This window comes from Drosophila innubila, chromosome X (assembly GCF_004354385.1).
Source record: "Drosophila innubila isolate TH190305 chromosome X, UK_Dinn_1.0, whole genome shotgun sequence".
NCBI classification, from domain to species: domain Eukaryota; kingdom Metazoa; phylum Arthropoda; class Insecta; order Diptera; family Drosophilidae; genus Drosophila; species Drosophila innubila.
In genome coordinates this window covers 2,143,133-2,169,806 of record NC_047626.1, presented here as the reverse complement: position 1 = coordinate 2,169,806, position 26,674 = coordinate 2,143,133, and the positions used below count along the sequence as shown (strand labels likewise).

The following is a 26,674-nucleotide window of genomic DNA, read 5'->3' as shown; positions in this document are numbered from 1 at the left end:
TTTAATCTCTTTATCGCAGTTATGATTACGACGTAATTTACTTACCACCCGTATATAATCCAACAAGGTCGTATATAGAGCAATTTTACATTAAAGAGGAATTGGCCTACACAGAAGATCATGTATTGGTGAAGAATCTGTTTATATCGGATATTGGAGAAAAGCTGGAGGAGCAGCATATTCAGCAGTATTTCGAGACATTTGGATGCGTTGAAGAGTTGCATATTTTTCCAAGAGAAAATAGAAGTATAAATGGAACACGAACTGGCTACGTTGTCTTTGGGAATCCCCGTCATGCTGCCGAAGCATTGAGGAGAGAATTTCATGATGTCTACGGATGCCGTATAACAGTTCAGCCAAGTTATACTTGGCTTCAACCAGATGCCGAGAAATTGCCGGAGAAACCGGATAATGTGGATACCAATGAGAAAAGTGCTGCCATTATGAAATTGAACGATGATTGCCTAGAGCATATATTCAGAGAATTATCGATAGCTGATCGCATTCGATTTGCACGCACCTGTTATCGTTTTCGATGCATTTATGAGGAAATGTCGCCGATACTAGACAAATCTATCGATTTTGAATTATTTGGTGAATTGACTCCGTGGGAATTGCGTGATTTTTATAAACTTTCCGGACGTGATGTGAAGGAAATTGAAGGATATATACCAAATTCTCACTGCGATCAAGTGTTCGGATTTATTAGCAAGCACTGCCTTAATTTACAGTCATTGGTAATTTTGGGCAACAGATTATCAACTGAAAAAAATCTACAAGAACTCCAGCATTTAAGTCAGCTTAAGAAACTGGATGTTACCTTAAATGACTTTTTAACTATAGAGCATTTAAATTGTTTGCCAAAGTCTATTGAGACGCTGACACTGAAAAACTATGATTTAAGGCCGAACCCGAAATTGTTGAATAAAATATTTGGCAGGCTACCGCAGCTTAAAGAATGTCATATGCCAGAGCATTTTCTTGAATCCCCAAGTTTCGAACAGCTCATCAACGAAAAATGTTGTGAATCTTTGGAGACTCTCTCCATTGGCTTAGACAATTATGAGATTGCTGATTATCATCATATTGCAAGGATACCAAACCTGAAGGCACTAAAATTGAACATTATCGATGGTACGGATCAGATGCCTCCAATGCTAATGACATGGCTGGTGGAACATAAGTCCAAGCAATTGGAACATTTCGAAATAGGTTCCGATAATAGAACCTCTATCAATGTCGAGATCCTTCCAGAGATTGGAAATCTTAGTGCATTGCGTAAGCTGATTTTGCCAATTCTTCATCCGATCAGCGATCGTAGATTGGAGGCACTATTCAACTTGCAAAATTTGACAGAAATCAATATTAAGTATGGGAAAATTACGGACAATGGTATAGTCCGACTGATCCTTGGTTGCCCCAAACTGCAAGTGTTAAATCTACACCAATGCGAGCAACTCACCGATAAACTTATTAATGATATTATTTTGAACCTACAAAACGATCAACATTATCGTCCGCTTTCTATTAAACTGTTTAGGTCTGGCAGCAAAGTCATTGAATATACATATAAGAAGAATAATCTATCCAGAGTTGTATTAAATCACATCAATTATAAAATGACATAAAAGATTTCGAACTTTAAGGATATCTAATTTTTCAGACATACACATAAATCGGTTGCGTTAAATGTATTTTAAATATTCACAAAATTATCAAATTATTTATCGAGTTTTTTGTTTTTCTCTTTATTTTTTTTATGGATCTGATTGGGTTTTTTCTGGGGGTTTTCCCAATCTTTGCAGCAAATGTTGGATCAATTATAATTTTTGTATACCCCAGAAGTAATTACAACTATTTTCGTTATAGTTTCTAATTTAAGTTCAATATTAATTTTAATTGTTATTTCTTAGTGACATTTTTTTTCTCTTTATTTTGAATGTCAAAATTTTTGCCAGCTGCTTTAAGTCGAGTATTAATAAATAACAATAAAAAATGTTTAATTCTTCATATATATATTATTCAGCTGCTTTAAGTCGAGTATTAATAAATAACAATAAAAAATGTTTAATTATTCATATATATTTGTTTCAATATATTCAAAGATATAAATAAACTTAAGGGTCTTTTAAAGTACGTTAGGAATTTTACACGAAATATAAAAAACTACGATTTTTGAAAGGTTAATTTTAAAAGCAGATTTCTTAAAAATCTTTAGATATTTGTGGTAAAAATTCCCTTAAGTTTTAGAAAGTTCACCATTCGTCGATTCGTATCTGTGTGAGAAATCGATCACGATTTGATAATGAATAACTTCCCAGAAACGATCGATAACTCTTATCAATATAATAAACTGTGAATCACAGTCTGGGACTGATATAAGAAAATATCAGTGAAATATTTAGGTCTTTGGTTTTATGTCCTGTATAATTAAAGCGCATAAAACACGCAGGATTCTAAAATAAACAAAATAATAAGGGTATGCTTTGTCTATTATTTTTTACTTATTTATTTATTACTTGACTTTCTTTACTGCAGCTTGATATCAATATAATAAACTGTGAAGCACAGTCTGGGACTGAAATAAGAAAATATCAGTGAAATATTTAAGTCTTTGGTTTTATGTCCTGTATAATTATAGCGCATAAAACACGCAGGATTCTAAAATAAACAAAATAATAAAGGTATGCTTTGTCTATTATTTTTTACTTATTTATTTATTACTTGACTTTCTTTACTGCAGCTTGATATAAAACGTTAATAGCTTATCAGCAAAAGATTAGCCCACAATGTCTGTGCACGCGTCTAAAGAAAAGTATTACTTATTGGCTTACACGGAGGATCATGTGTTGGTGAAAAAACTGTTTCTATCGGATATCGGAGAAGTGATTGACGAGCAGCATATTCAGCAGTATTTCGAGAAATTTGGATGCGTTGAAGAGGTGCATATTTTTTCAAAAGAAAATAGAAGTAGAAATGGAACAAGAACTGGCTACGTTGTCTTTGGGAATCCCCGTCATGCTTCCGAAGCATTGAGGAGAGAATTTCATGATGTCTGTGGATGGCGTATAACAGTTCAGCCAAGTTATACTTGGCTTCAACCAGATGCCGAGAAATTGCCGGAGAAACCGGATAATGTGGATACCAATGAGAAAAGTGCTGCCATTATGAAATTGAACGATGATTGCCTGAAGCATATATTCAGAGAATTATCTATAGCTGATCGCATTCGATTTGCACGCACCTGTTATCGTTTTCGAAGCATTTATGAGGAAATGTCGCCGATACTAGACAAATGTATCGAATATAAATTTTTAGGTAAAATGACTGCATGGGAAGTCCGTGATTTTTTTCAACTTTCCGGACGTAATGTTAAGGAAATTGTAGGATATATACCAAATTCTCACTGCGATCATGTGTTCAGATTTATTAGCAAGCACTGCCTTAATTTACAGTCACTGGTAATTTCCGGCAGAGGATTAACAATTGATGAGAATCTACAAGAACTCCAGCATTTGAGTCAGCTTAAGAAACTGGATCTTTCTTTTAATGACATGATAACTGCAGAGTATTTACATTACTTACCAAAGTCTATTGAGTCGCTGGCTGTACGAATCTTCGACCGGCGTCCAGAAATCTTGAATATAATATTTAATAGGCTACCGATGCTTAAGGAATTGCACATACCAAGCTTTACTCTGAATTCCCCATGTTTCGAGCAGCTCATCAACGACAATCTCTGTGGATCTTTGGAGACTCTCTCTATTATGTACGATAATTCCGAAATTGCTGATTATCATCACATTGCAAGGATACCAAACCTTAAGAAACTAGAATTACTTATTTATGATTATGCGGGTGATTTGCCTCCAATGTTAATGACGTGGCTGGCGAAGTATAAGTCTAAGCAGCTGGAACATTTCCAAATAGGTTTTCCTTATAGAAAGTGGAATAGTGCCGAAATCCTTTCAGAGATTGGGAAGCTGAGTGCATTGCGAACACTGACTGTGATTTTTGGCGATGGGATCACCGATCGTGGATTAGAGGCACTATTCACCTTGCAAGATTTGAATAAAATCGATATCCGAGATAATAAGAAAATTACGGATAATGGTGTACTCCGACTGATCCTTGCCTGTCCTAAACTGCAGGTGTTAGATCTTCGTGGTTGCAAGCAAATCACAGACAAGCTTCTTCATGATATTGTTTTAAAACTAAAAGAAAATCAAAATCAACGTCCGCTTCCTATTAAACTATTTATGCCCAACACCAATGTCGATATATACAAATTACTATATGCGAATGTGTATGACAGAAATATAATCGATGTACATTTAGAAGAATTTTGAGTTAATGATGCTGAAATGTTCATTATGTAATTATCTATGTTGTGTCAAAATTGCAATAACCCTAGCTTAAATAAAGTTATATTATTGGAGTAATATTATTATTTAGCACTGTCCATCTGTTAAAAATCGTTGATCTCAGAGACTATAAAATCTAGAGACTTCAAACTTGGTATGTAGGTTCCTGAATACCATACGCAGATCAAGTTTGTTTTATATTCTGATCGAACCACTACCACCGCTGTCATAGGAACGATCGATCAAAAATCAAGTTTTAGTATGAAAAACTTTGTTTTTGAGACATTCAATCAGATAGAATATGCATTTAAGTTGCTTACCACGAGCAAAATGAGCAGTGTGCGGAGCCCCCGTGTTAAAATTTCTGTCGCTGGATTGTGTTAAATGTTTAAGAAATTGTAAACAATGTAAATTAAGCAAAATATGCTATAAATAAAGATATGCCACAGTCAGATTGTACATCAGTTTTATTTATTCTAATTAAGTGTAAATTAGTATTTGTTTAAAAAAAAGAGTGTCTGCTGTGCATTCAATTGGGGAATTACTGAAACAGATTCAGATTTGGTTTAAGCAAATCTAAATCTGTTTCAGCAATACAAAAATCTTGATACGCACAGACAGCGTGACATTTATATATATATATATATATAAAGCATATATATTTTAATGAATTAAATGTGTTGTTGCTTTACTTTTTGGCAAAAGTAATTTTCATCGCATGCGTTGGGGTTATTTTGAATCCTTGGAGCGCTTCTTTGGCGGCATTGCTCTGCAGTTCGGTGGTGAACTCCACAAAGGCGATATCATGACGATTTGGCACCAGACGCACCTCTTTAAATCCGGGGAATTGATTGAACAACATGGATAGCATCATTTCATTGGTCTCCTCCGGTAAATTGGTAAGGAAGAGAATTTGATTTGGTGGCTGCTCAGTTTGTGTATTTGGATTCGAGTTCTCTGCGCTCGTTGGCTTCTTCTTCTTGTCCCTGCTTTAGATTGAAATAAATTAATTTATATTTTATTTACTATATATGCTTAAAAGCTATTTAGACTGAAAGCGAAACAACCGCAGAATGAAAAACTCCATACAAAAACAAAGGGGTTCCATATTCTTTGGGATTCGTTTAGATTTTTCAGAAAAACAAAAAGATTTTCATACTAAAACTTGATTTTTAACCGATTGTTTCTATGATAGCTATATGATATAGTGGTCCGATTTAAGCTAAAGTTTTTCAGGATGTATAGCACCAACTTAAATGCATATTCTATCAGTTTGGTTGAGATATTTTGAAATACAAAGGAGTTTTTTATACTAAAACTTGATTTTTGACAGATCGTTTCTATGACAGCTATATGATATACTAGACCAATTTCAACAAAATTTGGACATAATGTGTAATATTAGTTCAGATGCATACTCTTAAAGTTTGGTTAAAATATCTTAATAAACCAAGAAGTTTTTCATACAAAAACTTAATTTTCGACCCAAGGTTCCTATGGCGGCTATATGATATAGTGCTCAGATCCAAAAATAAAAACAAAATTGATCTGCGTACGGTATTCAGGAACCTACATACCAAGTTTAAAGTCTCTAGCTCTTATGGTCTCTGAGATTGACGTGTTGAAACAAACGGACAGGACTAAATCGACTCGGCTATTGTAACTGATCAAAAATATATATGCTATACATTATTCGCTGTTTTTTTTTTTTTTTTAATATATATGTAGTTTTTTTATTTCGCGCTCGCTTCGCTGTCAGTGTAAACAGGCCTTTTTTATTTAATACATACTTTTTGTCATCGACTCCCGGTGCCGGTTTTGGCGGTTTCACCTTCTTGGGTCGCTCCTTGTAGGTGCCCTTCAATTTGGCCACAATATCGGAATCGGTTTTGGAGTAACCAATGCGCATGGGTTTATCATAGAATGGGAATCCCTGCATTGTGCGCAATGCATTCGATGCACTGCCAATTTCCTTAAATATAACAAATGCCTGTCCACGCATTTTCAATGTTGTCAATGCCACAATATCAAGAATTTGACCAAATTGTGAGAAAATCGCATAGAGCGATTTCTTTAGCTCCTCCTTCTTAATCTTCTCGTTCAGATTGTTTATGTAAATTGTTTGATTTGGCCGTACATCCATTTTTGCTTATTTAATTCAATTCTATTTATTTTCGACAGAAGAAAAATGCTGGTTTTTATTTTTTTTTTGTCGCTAACGTTTAGAGATGTGCAAAGCAAACGTTTTATTTGACAGTCGCCATGTTTGCCATGCAATATTATATCGATAGGCGAGAGTATATCGATATATTCGCTGTTATTTTGGCTGTGTTTAGCTATTTTATAGCTAGTTCCGGCTAATTTCAGAGTTAATTTTCAAAATAAATTTTAAAATTGCTATGGCCAGTTCCATTGCAGTTTAAGCTATAAAAACAAGTAGTTTTATTCTTATGTTATTCTTGTGTTTTCGCGACTAAATTGTTCATTCTTGAAATCAAAATCAAATCTGAAACTGATTCCATGCTACTCTGACTGATCCTTGCCTGTCGCAAACTGCAGGTGTTACATCTGAATGATTGTGAGCAACTCACCGATAAGCTTCTCTATGATATTATTTTGAATTTACAAGATAATCAAATTAATCGTCCACTTCCCATTAAACTATTTATATACGGCACCAAAGTCAATGAATGTACACTACGAAGGGCAGATGTGGCTGCCAAGAATATAATCGATGTACTATAACAATATAATTAAGTACGTAAATAAAGAATATCTTTTGAGATAAAAACGATTATTAATCATTTTGATTTTGTTTTTTTTTTTTTTTATTATAAAATTGGGAAGCAAGTTTTTTTTTTTTTAATTAAAATATATATATTATATAATATACAGTAAGTGAATAAAGTGTTGTGAAAAAAGGATTCACTTATTGATTTTTCTTTTCTTTTTAAAATTAGCTAAATTTAATGAAAATTAAATTGAGCTGAATTAAATAAAGCCCTAGAGCTGAGTGCCCCTGCTGCCATAGTCATGTAAAAAGCTATCCTACAATTTTATTATTATTAAGTTAGCTATTAAATTAATAAATAAATAAATTTAAAATTTTTTGTACGAAATCGAGAAATCCATGCTTAATTTAAATACGCGCTAGTGCTCTATGCGCAGCGTTGCCACTATGTGTATGAGTACAAGTAATCTTTTGTCAGCCCTGTAAATACTCACACACACATATAGAGTAATAGCTGCGCGTTAGAAAAAAAAACAAACAAAACAGAGCAGAGCAGCTGAGTTTAGTTAAATTTAATAAACAAAAGAGAAACAGCAAGTTATTTATACTGTGCCACAAATTCAACTGCGAATTAACAACCCCCAAAGCAATTGGTCATAGTTGGGCGTGGAGATTTTAAAGGAAAAAAAGAAAAAGACAGGACGATAAGTGAATTTGCGCATTAAACGTGATAATAACAAAAGAAAACAGTTAATTGTTAAACAAATCGCAAAGACAATGGTTGAGCCAATCTTTGATTATCAATTTCGTTTAATATTAATCGGCGACAGCACAGTGGGCAAAAGTTCACTGCTCAAATTCTTCACAGATGGAAAATTTGCCGAGGTATGCGCTATAAATGCACCACTGTACATATATACATATAAATATATATTGCTTTAAATACGTATGTATGTCAAGTGCGATTTATAATAATAATAATTACATAATTAAGTAGCGCACAGCGTTTTATAAAGAGACAAAGGCGAGCATCAATCTTTAAGTTCCACTGTCTCAGCCTCTGTCCATGTATGTACATATATATGTGTGTGTGTGTGATACTGATAATGCAATTCCTAGCGCAAAAACAACAATGACAAACGGCTAGCAGGTCTGGCAACGTCTGGCACATATCAGCGCGCCCTTTAAATTTCAAATGTTATTTGATAGTAAAGAAATTTAATTAAAAACTGTTTTTATGTATTCGATTGAAATGTATTAAATAAGCAGAAGCAGCAATATAAAGTATATATATTAGGGTTCATCGATAACGATTTTGGATCAACATTTTTGGTGAAAAGCTCGTTGCAAACTAATATATATACTTAATCAGCCATTTACGTCTGTCGAAGCAATCTTTTTGCTGCTTTACACTATCTCTTTTATATTATCCATAATCTGACTTAAATTCTTCAAGTTTGTATCAATTAAACGATATTTTTGGCTGTTTTAAGTTAGCCAAGCGGCTTTGTTGTGATAAGGTTGAAAAATGAATAGATACAATTAATATATAATACTTATGAATATATTTAATTTCATTTAAATCAATATTTGAATTTTCTGTCATTTTTTTTAGCTGTCAGATCCCACAGTGGGCGTTGATTTTTTCGCCCGCCTGATTGAGATGAAAGATGGCACACAGATCAAACTGCAGCTGTGGGATACGGCCGGACAGGAGCGTTTCCGTTCAATTACAAAATCCTATTATCGCAATTCCGTTGGCGTTCTACTCGTCTATGATATATCGAATTATGCCAGCTTTGAGCATATACCACTTTGGATGATGGAGGCGCGTCGCCATATTGAGCCGCATGTTCCGGTTTTTGCATTGGTCGGCTGCAAATTGGATCTGGTCAATGCCGGCGGACATCGTGAGGTGTCGACGGAGGATGGACAGGTGTTTGCCAAATTGCATGGTTTGCATTTTGTTGAAACTTCCGCGCGCACCGGCGCCAATGTGGAGGAAGCTTTCCGGATGGTCACACAGGAGGTGTACGCCCGTATACGGTCCGGTGAATACAAGGCCGAGGATGGCTGGGATGGCATCAAGTCCGGTTTTGCGAGGCCCAACAGTCAGGACTTTAATCTCGTTGTCGCTGAGCCAGAGAAATCGTCCTGCTGTTGATTTGATGCGGATTTCAAAAGGGGAATCCTCTTTTTACATTTAGTTTAATATATTTTTTATTTTTTTTTTTTTTTACTAATTTGCTGCTTCCTTACCATTTGACGACAAGTCTCTTTATATATATCTCCATAAACAGTTAGTCAAGTAATTGTTTTGTCAAAATTAAACAGACAAAATTGATTTATTTTTTATTAAAATTGCTTCTGGTTCTAAGAACTATTTTAAAAAAAGAAATAACTATTTTTAAAAAGAAAAACACCTATGTAAACTATTTATTTTTGGCAAAACAATTACTTGACCAAGTGTATATTAAATTCTCTTTCTATTTTTTATTGATACCATTTTATTTTTGATGTTTATAATTTTGCTGTCTTTATTTGTTGACTCGTTTTTAATAGCGCACCAAAAAATCAAAAACACATAAAGTGCAAGTTAATTTGTACATAAATACATATAAATGTATGTGTATTGCAGCTACTTATAGTTTCGTTTTTAAGTTTAAACAAATTGCGAGTAATTAAACATTTGTACATTTACATCGTTTAACGTTGATGACTTGATGGATGATTCGATGATTTGGCCAATTAGATGACTCATAGTTTAGTCCAATATATACATATATATTTTTGCAATTTCCTCCGCAAACCGAAACAGCCAAAAAAAAAACTCTTTTGATTAAATCGTTTATTTTCTCAGCATTATAAGTGGCAGAGTTTTGTGCTCCTCTTATTGACTTATACATGAAATAACTCTATATATATGTGCATGTATAAACAAAAAATTATACATATACTTGAACTTGAAATATAAACGTTTTTATTGATTAAACTTTGCTGTGGTAGTGTTATTTACATAAATTTCAAAGGTACGCGCTAAAATGTAAACAGTCTGGCAAGGCAGGCATTGCTGACATAGTGGAAAGTATCGAGTGATTGTTTGTCAGCAGCTGCATATAAATTCCAAAAATTGAACTATCGCAAAATATTATTTGTTTTTTCTGTTTGCTATGTTATTAATTAAACTTTGCTGTTGTAGTGTTGCTTACAAAAATTTCAGTGGTTCGCGCTTTAAAGTAAACAGTCCGGCAAGGCGGGCACTACTGACAGCTGCACTGTAGTGGCAGCTCAGCTGTTAATGTGAAAAGTATCGAGTAATTGTTTGGCAGCAGCTGCACAATATATCAAAAAATCCAGCTATCGATCTATCGCAAGACCTCATTTGCACCAACATCGATATATTGTAGTTTGTTTTGCATTTGTTTTGCGCTTGCTATTTGCAAGTATCGATCCCAGCATGCTATCGATATAAAACATATGAGATATCGACTTTGCTGTCAAAAGCAGTCTTTTTTTTTGTAGTGTGTCTAACACACACGATACCTCAAAATACAGCGCGTGCCACTTAAAAATTTCGACGGTCACACATAGAAAAACAATAAGAAAAACTATTTGAAAAAATTACACACAATTGAAATTTGTTTGGGCTAATTGGAATAAACCAGTATGGGTAACGTGCTAGCGGCTTCATCCGGCATCGAGTCAACAACGGCGCGCAGCAACAGTGTTGCAGCCAGTTTGGGATTGCCGGAACCAACATCATCATCATCACCAACATCATCATTATCATCGCAATTGCATACAGAGGCAGCCGCATTAATTGCGGCCGATGTGAGCGATGTGGGCAAGGATAAAACACTGGAGAATCCCGGCACTGTCGAGGAATTGCACAAGAAATGCAAAGGTATTAAATCTCCATTCATCAAATGCAATACAAAAATACAAAAATGTAACCAATTGTGATGACATAACCTACAAGCATGTGAGGGGGGAGTCGCTCTCTCTCTCTCTCTCACTCTCTCTGTGTGTGTGTGTGTGTGCGTGTGTAAGTGAGTGCGTATGCGGCTGTGTGTCAGTGTTGGCAGTTTAGCACTTTTTTTGTATGCTTAATCTAGCGTACTTTGCAGTCTTTTATAGCTAAGCACAATCTTCCTTATTTATTTGATGTCAACTAATATCAGTTGAGCAAACGTAATTTATAATACAAAAAAAATTAATTTAAATTAATTAATTAAATAATGATTAAATTTAAATTAATTTTATAAAAAAAAATTTAATATTAGAACTGAAAAGATAAACAAACATTAAATATTTAAAAGTATACAAGTCTGGGCTATTTAAACACAATCATAATATGATAGATATTATCTTAAACTATTAGTATTGATATTAGTAATAGTATTAATAAGATCATGGATACATAGGAATTCAAGGTAGGAAGACTAGAAACAGCACTTAAAACTTGATTCTGAGACCTTTCATTTTTTTTTGTAAAAAATCATGTAAAATTGAACAAAAATTTGGACTTGTAAAGTGGCAAAATCCGCAGTCTGACCAACTTCAAACTGTCATAACCTGATCAAAACTTAACCGATTTTTAAGCAGAATGTCGTTTTAATCATTATTTGGCATTTTAATTCATTCTGCATTTAAATTTTTTTAAATTCTTAAAAAAAAATAGTTTGCTCTAGATTCTACTAGATTGTGATTTCGATGCTAAGGGTCCCCCCTTTGAAATTTCAAAAATTCAAAATTTTAAATCTTAAGTTTTCACTTTTAATCAACTCCTTATATCGTAATTAGTAAAAAACAACCCTTTAAACTTGATTCTGAGACCTTTTATTTTTTTGTAAAAAATCATGGCAAATTGAACAAAAACTTTTACTTGTAAAGTAGCTTGGACAAAGGTCTGACCAACTTCTATCTGTCATAACTTGATCAAAACTAAACCGATTTTCAAGCGGAATGTCATTTTGATCATGATTTGGCCTCTTAATACACTCTGCATTCAAATATTTTTAAAATCGTTAAAAAAATTTTTTTTTCCTCTACGTCTGTTTATTTCGATGTCAAAATTTATTTGCTGTACCGTAACGTACCGGTACTGATACCGGAACCGACAGAAAAAACTGAAATAAAACCTTTTAGTTAAGCTATAGTAATAATATTAGTGTTAGAATTAGAGATAGTATTATTAAGATCAGGGAAAGTATGGATTTCAATAATAATTTATTATTATTTTTGATTTATTTATAATATTTATATTTATTTTTTATTAAATTTTTGCAATTTTAGCTTTTTTTTTAAAAAAGTCAAATGTCTGGCAACACTGATGTGTTTGCGTGTGTGTTTATCTGCGTGTGTATGCGTGCGTTGTTCTTTGATTATGTATTATCAGTTGCAAATATTATATGGATATATCTCCCTCACTCTCTCTCTCTCTCTCTTTCTCACAATCTCTTTCACTCTCTCTGTTACAGATGTACAGGCCATCACCTTTGAGGGCGCCAAGATCATGCTGAACAAAGGTCTGAGCAATCATTTTCAGGTATCGCACACGATCAACATGAGCACCACGGTGCCGAGTGGTTATCGCTTTGGCGCCACCTATGTGGGCACTAAGCAGTACAGCCCCACCGAGGCATTCCCGGTGCTACTGGGCGATATTGATCCATCCGGAAATCTGAATGCCAATGTTATACATCAGTTTTCGTCGCGTTTGCGTTGCAAGTTTGCATCGCAGGTAAGTTTGTCATATATACTGGGAACGGTTTGTCATATATACTGAAAACAGTTTGTCATATATACTGGGAGCAGTTTTCATGCGTAGAAATCTGTTGGGAATAGTTGTCTTGTGCTCTACACTGAAACATCTCATTTGCAAGTTATCAGCTATACTGGGAACACATTTTACATACTGGGAACAGTGGTTTTGCTTTAAAAAAAGTGCCGTCACGCATCTGTGACACTTTAATACATACTGGGAACAGCTTTTTTGATATAATGGGAACAGTTTATTAAAATATATATTTCTCTTTCTACACTCACTACAGATTCAGGAATCAAAAGTGATGGCCACACAGCTGAGCACAGATTATCGAGGCAATGATTTTACCGCATCCCTCACATTGGGCAATCCCAGTATATTTACCAATTCCGGCGTTATTGTTGGCCAATATCTGCAATCGGTAACACAACGCACCGCCCTCGGTGCCGAGGTGGCCTATCAATACGGTCCAAATGTGCCCGGACGTCAGATAGCCATTGTTTCGGCGCTGGGACGCTATTCGAATGGCGATTCCGTTTGGTCCGGCACATTAGGGCCAAGTGGACTCCATTTGTGCTATTACCAAAAGGCCAGCGAGCAACTACAAATCGGCGTCGAAGTGGAAACAAGTTTGCGTATGCAGGAATCCGTTGCCACAATTGCCTATCAAATTGATTTACCCAAAGCGGATTTGGTTTTCAGAGGTGAATATAACTCATGTGTGGAATGTAACTGTATATTAGAGTGTAGCGATTTAATTTCACTAAAAATAGTAACCCAAATTCGTAATCTACGTTTAATTCTAAGATGTTTTCACCACAAAACCATAGTTCTAAAATCAATTCCTAGTTCTTGTTTTTTTGAATTGAAAAATTTAGTGTTTTTAGTCCTTGCATAGACGAAAATTATGTTTTAAGAGCAATAGATCCTTTTATTTCTAAGACATTGAAAGTTCTGATCCTAACAAGAGTTTTGATACCAATCTTGTCAGGATCAAGAGTTTTGATACCAATCTTGTCAGGATCGGACTAAAAACACTTAAAATCTTCTAATAACGTGCTAAATATTAAAAAAAATAAATTTTTGAACTCAAAAATCGGGGACTAGGAATGAGGGACGCTAAATAATGATTATTTTGCTTTTTTTTTTTATATAGCTTTAAAAGAGCGTGAAATATACCAAAATTTTTCTTTAAGGGTAATCTATGCAATTTCACCATGATCTTTTAATTTGTAATTTTTTATTTTTATCATAAAACAATGATTATTTTTGAGGAAAAAAATTGAGCTAAAAAATAATCATTATATTTAATGAGTTTTATTCTTTCCCTCAAATTTATTGAGTTTTGTTATTATGCTTAAAAATAATCATAAGTAATATATATCAAAAATACTGATTTTTTCTTGAGTTTTATAATAAAACTTATAATGAATAGATTTGATTTTAGAACTATGGTTTTATCTTGGAATTTGGTTTACCATTTTTTCAATTTTTTTGTGGACTCTGACAAATTAATGCACTTTACTGTATATAACTATCTAACTATCTCTTTCTTATGCGTTTGTAGGCTCCATTGATTCAAATTGGCATATTTCGGGTGTGCTGGAAAAGCGTTTACAACCGTTGCCATTTTCCTTTACGTTGAGTGGACGCATGAATCATGTGAAGAATAACTTTAAGCTCGGCTGTGGACTAATGATTGGTTAGGTTCCACAAAGCACACATAATACACACACACACACACACATGCAATCCACAGCAGCAAGAAGCAACAACATCAACTGTAACATCATTATCATCATGATCCACATAGGATCCACATGGCATCCACATGGAATCCACATGGCATCCACATGGAATCCACACATACACACACACACACACCAACACACACACAACTGCAGCAAGCCAAGCATAATTAAGAATTGTTCAATTGTTTTAATTCTGACCTGAAAATTTCCCACTTTTTTCTGAACACTTTTTAACTTGCCGAAATTGCGAAATTGTAAATGTATAAATTCTAAAGCCAGCCCTCTACCACCACCCACCCCCCCAAAACTACCCCTCTCAGAGGAAACAGAAGAAGATAAGGCAGAAGAAGAAGATAAACAACAACCAGAAGACAAGAAACAGCGACATAAGGCAATGGGAGCAAATAACAAAATACAAAACCAACTAAAACCAGAAAGAAATTCTATAGAAAATGCTGCAAAATTGTGGAAAGAATTTTGTGTATCAAATTTGTCAAAGAAGAAGCAGCAGAAAGCGAAGGCAGATAAATTTAAAGCAAACAATAGAAAGAGCAATTAAATTATGTTATGTAAAAGAAAGCAAACCAAACAACAAAAATACACACTGTGCTGTATACAATATACAAAAAACACTAATAAACTAAAAGTCATGTCAACACTTTTGTTTAAAAAAAAAAGATTAGAACTGCCACGCCCCGTGCCCTTCTCCGCCCCCATTTCATATGCAATTCCAATTTAATTTACAACACAAAAGAAGAGAAAACAAAAATTTAAATTCAACATTTAAGGTTGCTTCCTAAAGAACAAGAATTTGTGCGCATTTAACGTTAAACAAAAGATTGTTCCTCCCTAAAAACCAAGAAAAATGAGTAAGAAGAAACCTAAACTAAAAGAAGAACAAGAAGAAAAATGCGTATTAAGTTTAACGCTAAACAAAAACAAACTGCTTTAAGTTTATAATTCATAAATTATAAATTAGTTTCTAGTTACATTGACACATGCATAAATTTGTTAAACAATTTAATCAATTTGTTTTCGTGTGGGGAAAACTAAACTAAATAAAATAAAAAATATTATTTAAAAAAAAAAAACAGCAAAATATGTTAAATATGCAAATCTACAACTTGAATTGTAATTTACCAGCAGCAAGGCGAGAAAACAAACAACGAAACATAAAAACAAATTGTTTTATTTTATTAAATATAATATTAAATTTACATATTATTTTTTGTTTCTTTTTTATATAGCTATCTCGCTCTCTTTGAAATTTTAGTGTGTTAATATTTTAGTTAATTTATTTGTTGCAGTTGCAAAAGTAAGAAAATTAAAAAAAGTGCCATTAGCTAGAAATTTGGCTATTTTAAAAACTAAATTTTCCAAAAACTTCAATTTTCTAAAGAATATAAATATATATTCACTGTTGCGTATTTTTTACGGGCGTACAAAAAATTCTAATAAAAGTATTCGAAAATTCTGAGAAAGTAAAGATTTTGTTACGCTTGAGTCAAAAAATGGGAGAAATCTGACGGACATAGCAAAATTTTAAAAAGAGGTTATAAAAACAAAAATGCCAAATAATTTAAAACAATTTTAAATCATGCTGATCATGATTTAAACATTATAAAACGTTTTGACCACAGACTAGCGAAAATCTTCGAGGAAATAATGTATATTTTTTTTTAATTCGATATGTTTCGAGCTCTAACCCAACAATAAGAGGTTAAACGAACATATTGCATTTCATTTAATATAATTTAATATGTTCTTAGCTATTTCTCAGGATTTTCTTTAAAACTTTTAATTTCTGGCAAATTTTATTTTTATTGAATTAACTACTTTAGCTTTGGATATTCTGGCAACACTTCAATGCTGTTAGAGGTGTTGCTCGAGGTGAACTGCTTGCACTGCTTGTGAACTGTTGCAAAGCAGGCAACTGCTGCTCAAACGGTAAAGCAGTGCATTTCAAATACGCTTCTACCGTTTTATTTAAAATTTTTTTTTGTCAGCCAATATTTCAAAACATAAACATGCACAAAAATTGGTAACCGCTAGGAAATCGATAGACAAAATTTTTACAAATATTTGGTTATATTTGCCCTTAGCTGAAATTAATATGACAGTTTAACTATGAATTAATTGAGCCTTTGATAGCCCCAAAATTTAGTCATGCTGATAATGAAATAATTAAAAAAATAAATGTATAGAAAAAATAGACAGTGATGCAAAAAAAATTATACTTAGAATAAAAAGCTAGGTCAAGTAATGATAAAATTTATATAACGCAAGGGAATTGGTGGAGATTTGACAAAGTTAAGACAGTTTGAAAATATGTGTCGCGGGAAAAGTATGTAAAGTATGAAATATGTGAATTTTTTTAGCTTGTTAAACAGTTATTATTTTTCGACATAATATGAACACTTTTCGGGATATTTATGGCAACAGCAACCAAAAAAAAAAAAAATAAATAAAAATAATATTATAATAATAAAAGCTGTTTTTATATTTATTTTCCTTCTTCTTTATTCAATTTGCTGGCCGAGCTGAGCTTTTATCAGCAACAATTTTTACACTACTCAAATAGTAAACAATAACAAAAAAACTACAACAACAACAAAAGCAGCTTTGTTCAATCAGCTAGAGAAAAACGCCGTCGTCGTTCGTTCCGCCAAAAATTGTTTAGATAAGAAAATGTTGCTGGCACACACACACACACACACACACACACACACTCGGCTGCATGTGAGTGCTGATATGCAACAGTGTTGCGCGAACAGCTTTCTTCCCGTCAAATCTGGCGTTTTATATAGACCATTTGCAGAAAATAGTCAAAAACAGCGGGAAATCTAGCTTTTTTTATGTGTTTCGTTTTTCTATTTTTTCTTTGTTATTATTATTTATGCAAATAAAAACATTATTTGCTAAGCTTTAAATATTTGTTTATTCTTTTTAAAATAGTGAAAAAAAGAAATAATAAGATCCTTTGGATTTCATTATTTTTGAAAATTTTATTTTTTTTCAAAATAATTTGAATTTTTTATTCTAAATACATATTAGTTTTTATACATTTTATGTCGCAATATTTTTCAGTGACTTAACTGATGGTATGATTTGAGGCATGAATATACTTTTGTCAGCGGACTTTAACCTGATGTACACTTTTATTTTAATTTGATTGAATACCTATGCATAACATATAAAAAAATACATTTTTTGATAGATTTTTGTGCTGAAAAATTTAAATTTTTTTTTGGGTTTCTTCTTAGAATAGTTGGCAACACTGGCGTTGCACATTCGCGTTGCCGTTTGTGCAGTGCTGTTTACTTTGACCTCCTCTGGAGCCACCTCCCCATTTGTGTGTCTATTTTTTTCTATCTCTCTCTCTCTCTTTCTCTCTCTGCCTCTCCGTCTGTCTGTCTGTCAATGGGCTTTTCCATTTTCTTCTTTTACATGTTATGTTTTTGCTTTTCTTTTTTTTTTAGCCAAATGCAATTTGAAGTTTGTCAGAAAAAAAAAGAAATTCATATAATGCAATATGAAGCAGTTTGGAGTGTTGAATAACCAGGGCTGCATTTGCTGAAGATTCTTTTTCTGACATGAGAGGTATTCCGGAAACAGATAAAGATTTCGTGTTAATACAAACAAAAATACAAAATTATGGCGATTTTTGGTGACACTAAAAGCTGAATTTTTTGATTTGCCTAAAATAAATCTGTTTGCGGAATACCCTTACTGCTGTCAAATTCAATTGCACGCACTCATGTCCAGTTGAGAGAGTGAGAGAGAGGAAGAGAGAGAGAGAGAGAGAGGGGAAGTGGTAGTAAAAGAGATAAGACAAAGGCAAGAAAACTCATTAACATATAAAGTAGCCGCAAAAATCTCAGTGAGTGCTGCTTGTAATGCGGCTAATTACAAAATGGCGGCTCTGCCAACAGCGCTGCCAACGTCAGCAGCAGCAGCTTAAGTGCCTGTTAAACTGTGCACAGATATTGTAGCTTTAAAATCGTTTCCCAACACGCACAATGGCAAACTTCGCAAAATTTACTTATATAAATTGAAATTTTCTTGGACAGTGATCATTATAAGTTTTATTATAAAACTCAAGAAATAATCATTATTCTACAAGTTTTAATATTTGACTTATGATTACTTTTGAGCAAAAAAATAAAACTCGGAAATAATCATTATTTTTAAGCCCAAAAAAATAAACTTTTAGAATAATGATTATTTCTTGAGTTTGAATAAAATTTATTTTTAATTAAAAAAAATAAAACTCAAGAAATAAACATTATTTGATGAGTTTTATTTTTCAGAGTTTTATTTTTTTGCTCAAATATAATGATTATTTCATGAGTAAAATATAAATTTTTAGCTTGTTTTTTAATTGGAGACATAAAAATCAACCAAGCGAATATATCGTTTTTTCCCACTGTAAAGTGCTGTCAGTTAAGTAATTAGCACGCGTACTACTTTTATGCCACGCCCACTTTATAAGCTCTTGCTAAGCCTTTAAAAACACAACTCCCAATGCCTTTTAACTAATTAATGAAAGTCTTTTGCATCGATAAATATCAGCAAACACACACACACACACATACTCGCTGAAATCACAATCGATAACAATGATTTTTGATATTTGTGTAATACATGTTACATACATTGACCAACTTCAATCATCCATAACTTTATCAAAATTGAACCGATTTTCAAACGGAATGTCATTTTGATCTTGATTCGGCCTCCTAATCCATTCTGCATTCAAATTTATTCAATTTTGGAAAAAAAATTATTTCCCTCTAAATCTTGGTTTCGATGCTAAGGGTCCCCCCTTTGAAATTTCGAAAATTGAAAATTTTAAATCTCAAGTTTTCACTTTTAATCAACTCCCTATATCGTAATTAGTATAAAACAACACTTTAAACTTGATTCTGAAACCTTTAATTTTTTTGTCAAAAATCATGTGAAATTGTTGAAAAATTTTGACTTATAAAGTGGCTAGGTCAAAGGATTGACCAACTTCCAACTTTCGTAGCTTTGCCAAAACTCATCCGATTTTGAAACGGAATGTCATTTTGATTTTGGTTCGGCCTCTTAATCCATTCTGCATTCAAATTTATTAAATTTTGGAAAAAATATAATTTCCCTCTAAATCTTGGGTTCGATGCTAAGGGTCCCCCCTTTGAAATTTGGAAAATTGAAAATTTTAAATATCAAGTTTTCACTTTTAATCAACTCCTTACATCATAATTAGTATAAAACAACACTTTAAATTTAAATTTGTCACCTTTCACTTTTTTGTAAAAAATCATGTGAAATTTTGCAAAAATATTGGCTTGTAAAGTTGCTAGACCCAAAGTACCAACTTTAAACTTCCATAACTTTATCAAAACTGAACCGATTCAAACGGAATGTCAATTTGATCATGAATTGGCCTCTAAATTCATTCTGCATTCAAATTTGCTTAACTTTATAAAAATAATAATAATAATAATAATCTTGGTTTCGATGCTAAGTGTCCCCCCTTTGAAATTTCGAAAATTAAAAATTTAAAAATCAAGTTTTCACGTATAGTCAACTGCTTATATCATCATTAGCATAAAACAACTTATAACATTTAGTTATTTTTATCTATTTTTCACTTAAAGATAAATCCATTCAAATTGTATAGAATACTTATAAGCGCAGTGGGTCAAATAAGCTGTTAGCCAATGTATGTTGTGTGTTGCTTGCAAATCAGTGAAATCCGTTTCTTGAACATTTATTGTCTAAGCAGCTAATAGAAATGTATACGTATGGAATGTATGTTTATATGTTTGTATATATATTTATCACTTGTTCCCATTTACAGTGCTTTATGCCCTGTTGCTGATTGGCCAATTAAAACGAGCGCTTAATACAAATTACAAAATTAACACGCTTAAAGCTTCAATTGCACTAAGCTCTTGGCCACTGACAACCGCCAAACCGACAAATAACAACAACAACAACAACAACAACAGTACATAGCGAGTATAAATGCTAAAGTGCAGAGCTGCTCGACTGTTAGATGCCCAGCATCTGTGACTTTACAGTCGTTCGATTCAATCAAACTATGATTAAAGCACAAATTATTAAAAGAAATGGTTTAAAATAATTAAAAGAAAGAATAATATACAAATTATAGATAAAAATTGAGCATAAATAGTATTAAAAGAAATATTAAAGTAAAAAAAAAACACCAGGAACAACATATGTACAGATAAAAAAACATATTTTTTTTGTATTGAAAACTTTCTAGATTCGAGCCTGATGGATAGATAAATAAAAATATGAAAAATAGCGAAATTTAAAATATAAATAAAATGAAGAAAAAAGTTTAAAGCTAAATGCAGCCAAAACACAAAGAAAAAATTATGATTTAAGTGCTTTAAAAAACTTAAAAAAAAAAATAGAGGTCATTTATCATAAATTTTGGATAAAAGCTTTAAATTTTCTCTCAAAATTAACGTTTTTTACTGTTGCTTGTGCAACTAGTCACTATGGCCCGTTTACCTACACTACTTTTAGTTAACATGTTTATTTCATGGCCTGTTTCCAAGTACATTAAAAAAAAAAACTCAATCTAAAAGAATTAATGATGAAAACAGATCATATATTGGAGTTGTACTATATGCATGATATTTTAGATAGTTTGTAATTTTTACAAATTTTTGCCACCTACTTTTCGCATTGTCGCCATCTTAGATGCCTTTGTATCCATTTTGGTTACTGGGTACAGAAAATACATGCAATTGTGTTTTGCAGTAAGGGCGTTATTCTGTCTCTGTGTGTGTGTCTGTATGCGTTTGTCTCTATGTATGTATGTGTGTGTGTGTTTGTATGAGTTCGCGCTGTATGCTTGGCATATTTACGCCAACTTTAGTTATTTGAATTACGTGACTTCAGCAACAGTTCTATGACTGAGTTAAACACACACACACACACACACACACACCTAGAGCTGACTTAAACTTTGTGCAATTTTTTAAGCACACACAGCTACACCTACACACACACACACATACACAAAGCTGTATGCGTGTATTACTTACGTACATACTTATAAATACTTACTTACTATCTGTCTGTTGATTACACATGCACGTAAAAAAAATATTGAAGCAGCAGCAAAGGCAAAGGCGAATTTGGCGAGCAGAAGGAGGGAGGAAAAGTAGAAGTAGAAGGAGCGAGAAAGAAGCAACAGCAAATGCAGCCACGGCACGAATGTAAATACTCTATTTTGCCAGCAACAACAACAAGCAACTGAGCTTTAAAAGTGGTATGCTCACTCTTTCTCTCATTTTTGCACTCGTTCTCAGTTATAATAGCGCTGCTCCTCAGTTGAACTGCTCCTCAGCTGCATTGCTCCTCACCAGCACTGCTCCTCATCTGCATTGCTCCTCACCTGCGATCAGTGTGGAGCAGTGGCATAGTTAGATATGGCAACGCCAATGGCTTGCGCTGCATGAATGCCATAGCAGTGAGCTTTAGCTAGTGTATTAAAGCAATTGGCGACTTTAACTGCTTAGCTGCTTTTGTTGTTATTATTAATTTTATTGTTGTTGTTGTTTCTGTTGTTTTTGTTGCTATATATTTTTGGCTTTGAGTTTTGTAGCCTTAAGCCAAATAAGTGTTTTAGCAGACAGGGCAGAGATAGAAGAAGAAGAAGAGGAAGCAGCGTCGACGCTGCAACAACCGGAAGTTGCTACGACAGCTGCAGGAAACTCTAACTCACTTACACACAAACACACACACACACACACACACACACACACACACACACACACACACACTCACCTTACTATCTATATGTGTGTGCGTGTCTGTCTGTTCACGTCTCTCTCCCTGTCTCCCACTTTCTCTCTTTCTTTTTCTTTCTCCGCTGGAATTGTTGAAAGTTAGCAATAGATTTTAAACGGAAGTTGCACATGTGCGCACGTGTTTCTACCAATGCCACACCCCCCTTACCCTCACCTCAACTACCACACCACTGTCTTTTACACTGTGCAAAATAATTAAGTATTAACTGCTCAAAACGCAACATTTCAAGCATTTTTATTTTTTCTCTCAGCTTAAAATATTGATATTAAGTGGAAACTCTATTAAATATTCAATTAAATATTTTTATTTACTAATTTTTTATAAATTTACTATAATAAAATATACTTTTTTTATTATTAATTTCTATATTCAAGATAAAATAAAAGTTTTTTTTTACTCTATTTATGGTATTACAAATTATAATTATATACGTATTTGAGTATATTAAGTAAAATATAATCTTTTTTCTCTCTGTGTAGACACTTCAAATTTTGGAGAATCTTTATTAAATATGTTACATATTATTTCTTATTGGCTTAATCGACTTAAAATACAAGTTTTCTGTAGTTATTGAAATAAAAATTTAAATTTAATAAAAACATTTGAGTTAAATTTTGATTTATTTAGTTTTTTATTGTTTTTCTCTCAGTGCAGGCACTCAACATTTTTGGGGAAACTCAATTCACGCCACACATGCTGTAATTAAGGGCTGTGCGTGGGCGTGGCACATCATCATTCAAGCGCAGCAGATTAGGCCAACCGATTGCCTTATCCTGACTTATCCCCACTCGACTCCAAACTACCTTTCACATCCTACATCCTACATCCTGCTTCTCCACTGCCACGCCTTGGTAAGGGGTAGGGGTAGGGTCTGGGGGGGGGGGAAGAGAGGGTGCTGCGTGTGCGCGTCTACTTAACGAGAATTTATCGTCTTACTGCCGCTGACATATTTACCACTTTAGCACTTTGGTGTTGGCTGCATACCCACCCTACCAAAAGATCCTCCAGGCAAGTCGCTCTCTCGACGCTCCTTCCTCCTTATCCCACACACTCCCCTCTCCTCTCCACCTCTCTTTTCACACCCTTAGCATGCAATTATGGCAACTGAAAACGTCTTGTCCAAAAATATCCATTTCTTGTCTTGACTGCGTGTAATTTAATGGAAAAAATTGCCAAAAGCAAAAGGATCTCTGCACTTGAGGCAGCTTCTTCTTCTTGCGCTGCTTGCCCTGCGTCTTACCCTTCTACTCACTCTTCTCCTCATATTTCTCCACTCTCTGCTTTCTCTTCTTCTGCTGCATGCGATTAAACCAGGCCAAAAATTAATGCATTATGAATGTAAGCTGAGATTGCTCTACACTAACTGCCTATTTATCAAATTGAACAGAGGGACAAAGAGTGAGTGAGACAGAGAGAGGGTGAAAGGAAGAGAGGAGGAGGCTACCATAAGCCGTCTGCTGTTTGTGTCACGCATCGTTGTCGAGGCGTAAAATGCGACAAGGCAGACAATGATGACAACGGAGTAAGGACAATCCAACCAACAACAACAACAACAACAACAACAAGCGAAACAAGGCTATAGTCGAGAGCCCGACTGTGTGACACCCGTCACACAATTCAGATATACATTAATTATAATATCAATTTTAAGCAGCGAGAAAAAAATTACTGCATACCTTTAGGCGCTAATTAGCTAACATCTTAAAACAGCCATAAATAGTGTAATATTTATCATATCTTGATGCGATTAAGTACTATAAAAGATAATAATAATCGATAGTAAATATCGACTCCGTTTTCGGTTTGGCGAAATTTATGATGCTACAACAAAGTGAAAACGTTGCACTCAAATAATTAAAAATTAGTGAAAACACAAATAAATTAGAGTACAATTCAGACATTTTTAAAATCGTGCACATATATTATCAATTTTTAAAAATGGTAACATTTTCCTAGTTCCGAAACAACTATTTCGATAAAAGGTTCTCCTCCGGTTTTTTCTTTTCGGTTCTGGTATCAGATAAACCAAGCTAAAATATAAAGTTTTTTTTTTTTAATATAAAGAAAGTACAAAATTATTTTTGGAATATAGTGGTGTACTAAAAATGAAATGGTTCGCAAATTTCTTCTTCTGTATTCAATATACCCTTTTCCTATTTTTTTTGGCACCGCGTATAACAACAACAAGATGAAAAGCTGGAGACTCTTGGCTTTAAGCATTTCTGGCTCTCAATTATAGGACTATCAAAGCTGAAAGAACATTCGATTCCCTCTCTCTCTCTCACTCTCTTTCACTCGCTCTCTCTGTCTATAGTGGCGCCACCTGGCGGCTATTGTTAGCCAGCTTCGAAATTTATGATTATTTTGCGTGTTTCTGGCCATGATGAAGAGGCTGTCAGGCCAACAGGACCAACAAGGACCAAAACCTAAGAGCCTACCAACGATTAAGCTCCAAAAGACAATGCAAAAGTCCAAAAAACACGAAAACACAAAACTGCAATATGATGGAGTATTTTATGGACAACAACAATGATAATAATAATAATAACTACAACAGTTGTCGACATTTTAAGTTTATATAAATCAAAGACAATCACAGAAGCAACTCGAAAACATAAGCAATTAATGTTGTAAACAAGTAAAACATTTATAAAACAAGCTGAGAATAATGGAAGAAATTAAAAAATAAACAGATAGAACAGAGAAAAAAAGACATATGAGAAAAATTATCCATAAAATTAAAAAAAAAAATAGATAAAATAAGCAAAAACCAGTGTTTTTTTTTATTACAGTCTTTTAAAGATAACTTAAAAATAAATGAGCTTAAGATATTTGATTGATATTTAAAATATGATTTCTGTCTTCAAATTACAATATTTGTTTTTTTGATAAATATTCATAAGTTCTTAAATAATCGAAAAAATAAACGAAAAAATCAGATAGCAAAACTCTTCAAACATAAAAAAAACAAATTTTGAAAATATGATTTTAGTCAAAAAATTTAAAAAAAAATTCTCACAGCTTTAATCAGAGCATAAAAGTCGATCATAAGCGTAAAAGCATGAAAAAACCAATTAAAAATGCGACAATTAATTGAATAAAGCACTAACAAATACCCTGTAAAGAGTTATAAGTTAGAATAGATCAGATTTGAAAAAAAATAGCTGAATAAATGAAAAAGTCTAAGAATTCTAGCGTATTCAGGAAATAGAATTAGCATTAATTTTTTTTCATTTTATTTTTTTTTATATATTAATAAAATTTTATTTTGTCTCTTATTTATTATTTATAATTTAAAAAATTTGTGAAATTTCATTATTTAAATTTCATTTATAAAAACAATTGAATGCTTTTAAAAATTGATTTTATATAAAAATTAATTTGATTATTAAAGCTTAAAATAAATGTTATTCCGTGAAAAAAAATAAAAATAGGTTTAAGTCTTATTATTTTAATCTAAATAAAAATAATTATAATATTATACTTAATTTAAAAATTTTAGATATATATATTTTATATTAATAAATGTAAAATCAAAGTTACTATTCAATTTTTCTATTAAACATTTAAATTGTAAATTGCTGACAACAAATATTTTAAAATACATAGTTTTAGCAGAAATATACCCTGTAATGAAGATTGAAATGTACAGGGTATTCAGGCGTATAACATAATGAAGCAGTTCATAAATAAATGTTTATTGTCTTTTGTGATTGATTCATGGACTTGCTGAATGGTCATTTATCTAGCTAGCTATCTCGCTCGCTCACTACTTATCTCAATCTGTAAGTCTCTCTCTCTCTCTCTTTTTCTTTCTCCCTCTCGTTCTGTCTGCTATTTGCTGTCTTTCTCTTGGACTTGCTGGCTAAATTAAGATTCAATTGTCTGCATTTCAGAGTTGTCAATGTTCATTATCAAATGCAACACAAAATGTATTCAATGTGTGTGTGTGTGTGTGTGTGTGTTGATGAAGATAATGTTGGTAGTCAGTGTAGCCATTGAACTCAGTCGTCTAAGGATGTAACATTGAGACGGCTCCAAAATGCTCATCAGGCGGGATTAGAGGCGTTTTTGGCCACGCCCACAGCAATTGAAATTGTTGCTGCGGTTGCAGTTGTTGTTGTAGATGTTGTTGTTGTTGTCGCAGTTGTTGTTGTTGTATCTGTGCTCGCTTAATGGACTTCGTATGTCATTTTCAAATTGCAATAGACTTTGAGCGCAGTCA

General features: G+C 33.1%; 3 protein-coding genes across 4 annotated transcripts; 2 read left to right on the top strand and 1 right to left on the bottom strand.

Annotated features, from left to right (window-relative positions):
• Positions 1-4,813: 4,813 nt before the first annotated feature.
• On the bottom strand, positions 4,814-6,632 carry LOC117793600 (U1 small nuclear ribonucleoprotein A). 2 transcript variants are annotated; one of them, XM_034633963.1, is made up of 2 exons: positions 6,155-6,632; positions 4,814-5,350 (listed from the first exon to the last, which is right to left on the bottom strand). In XM_034633963.1, the coding sequence occupies exons 1-2, from the start codon at positions 6,505-6,507 to the stop codon at positions 5,053-5,055; spliced, it is 651 nt and encodes a 216-aa protein (XP_034489854.1). In that variant the 5' UTR covers positions 6,508-6,632; the 3' UTR covers positions 4,814-5,052. The 2 variants fall into 2 exon arrangements, with proteins under 2 accessions (XP_034489854.1, XP_034489853.1); XM_034633962.1 differs by having other exon boundaries at positions 4,814-5,353; positions 6,155-6,627.
• Positions 6,633-7,597: 965 nt separating this feature from the next.
• LOC117783695 (ras-related protein Rab-39B) lies at positions 7,598-9,419 on the top strand. The gene is made up of 2 exons (XM_034621227.1): positions 7,598-7,980; positions 8,711-9,419. The coding sequence occupies exons 1-2, from the start codon at positions 7,873-7,875 to the stop codon at positions 9,257-9,259; spliced, it is 657 nt and encodes a 218-aa protein (XP_034477118.1). The 5' UTR covers positions 7,598-7,872; the 3' UTR covers positions 9,260-9,419.
• Positions 9,420-10,563: 1,144 nt separating this feature from the next.
• Positions 10,564-14,694, top strand: LOC117790420 (mitochondrial import receptor subunit TOM40 homolog 1). Its single transcript, XM_034629872.1, has 4 exons — positions 10,564-10,999; positions 12,576-12,838; positions 13,149-13,566; positions 14,430-14,694. The coding sequence occupies exons 1-4, from the start codon at positions 10,762-10,764 to the stop codon at positions 14,567-14,569; spliced, it is 1,059 nt and encodes a 352-aa protein (XP_034485763.1). The 5' UTR covers positions 10,564-10,761; the 3' UTR covers positions 14,570-14,694.
• The last annotated feature ends 11,980 nt before the right edge of the window (positions 14,695-26,674 follow it).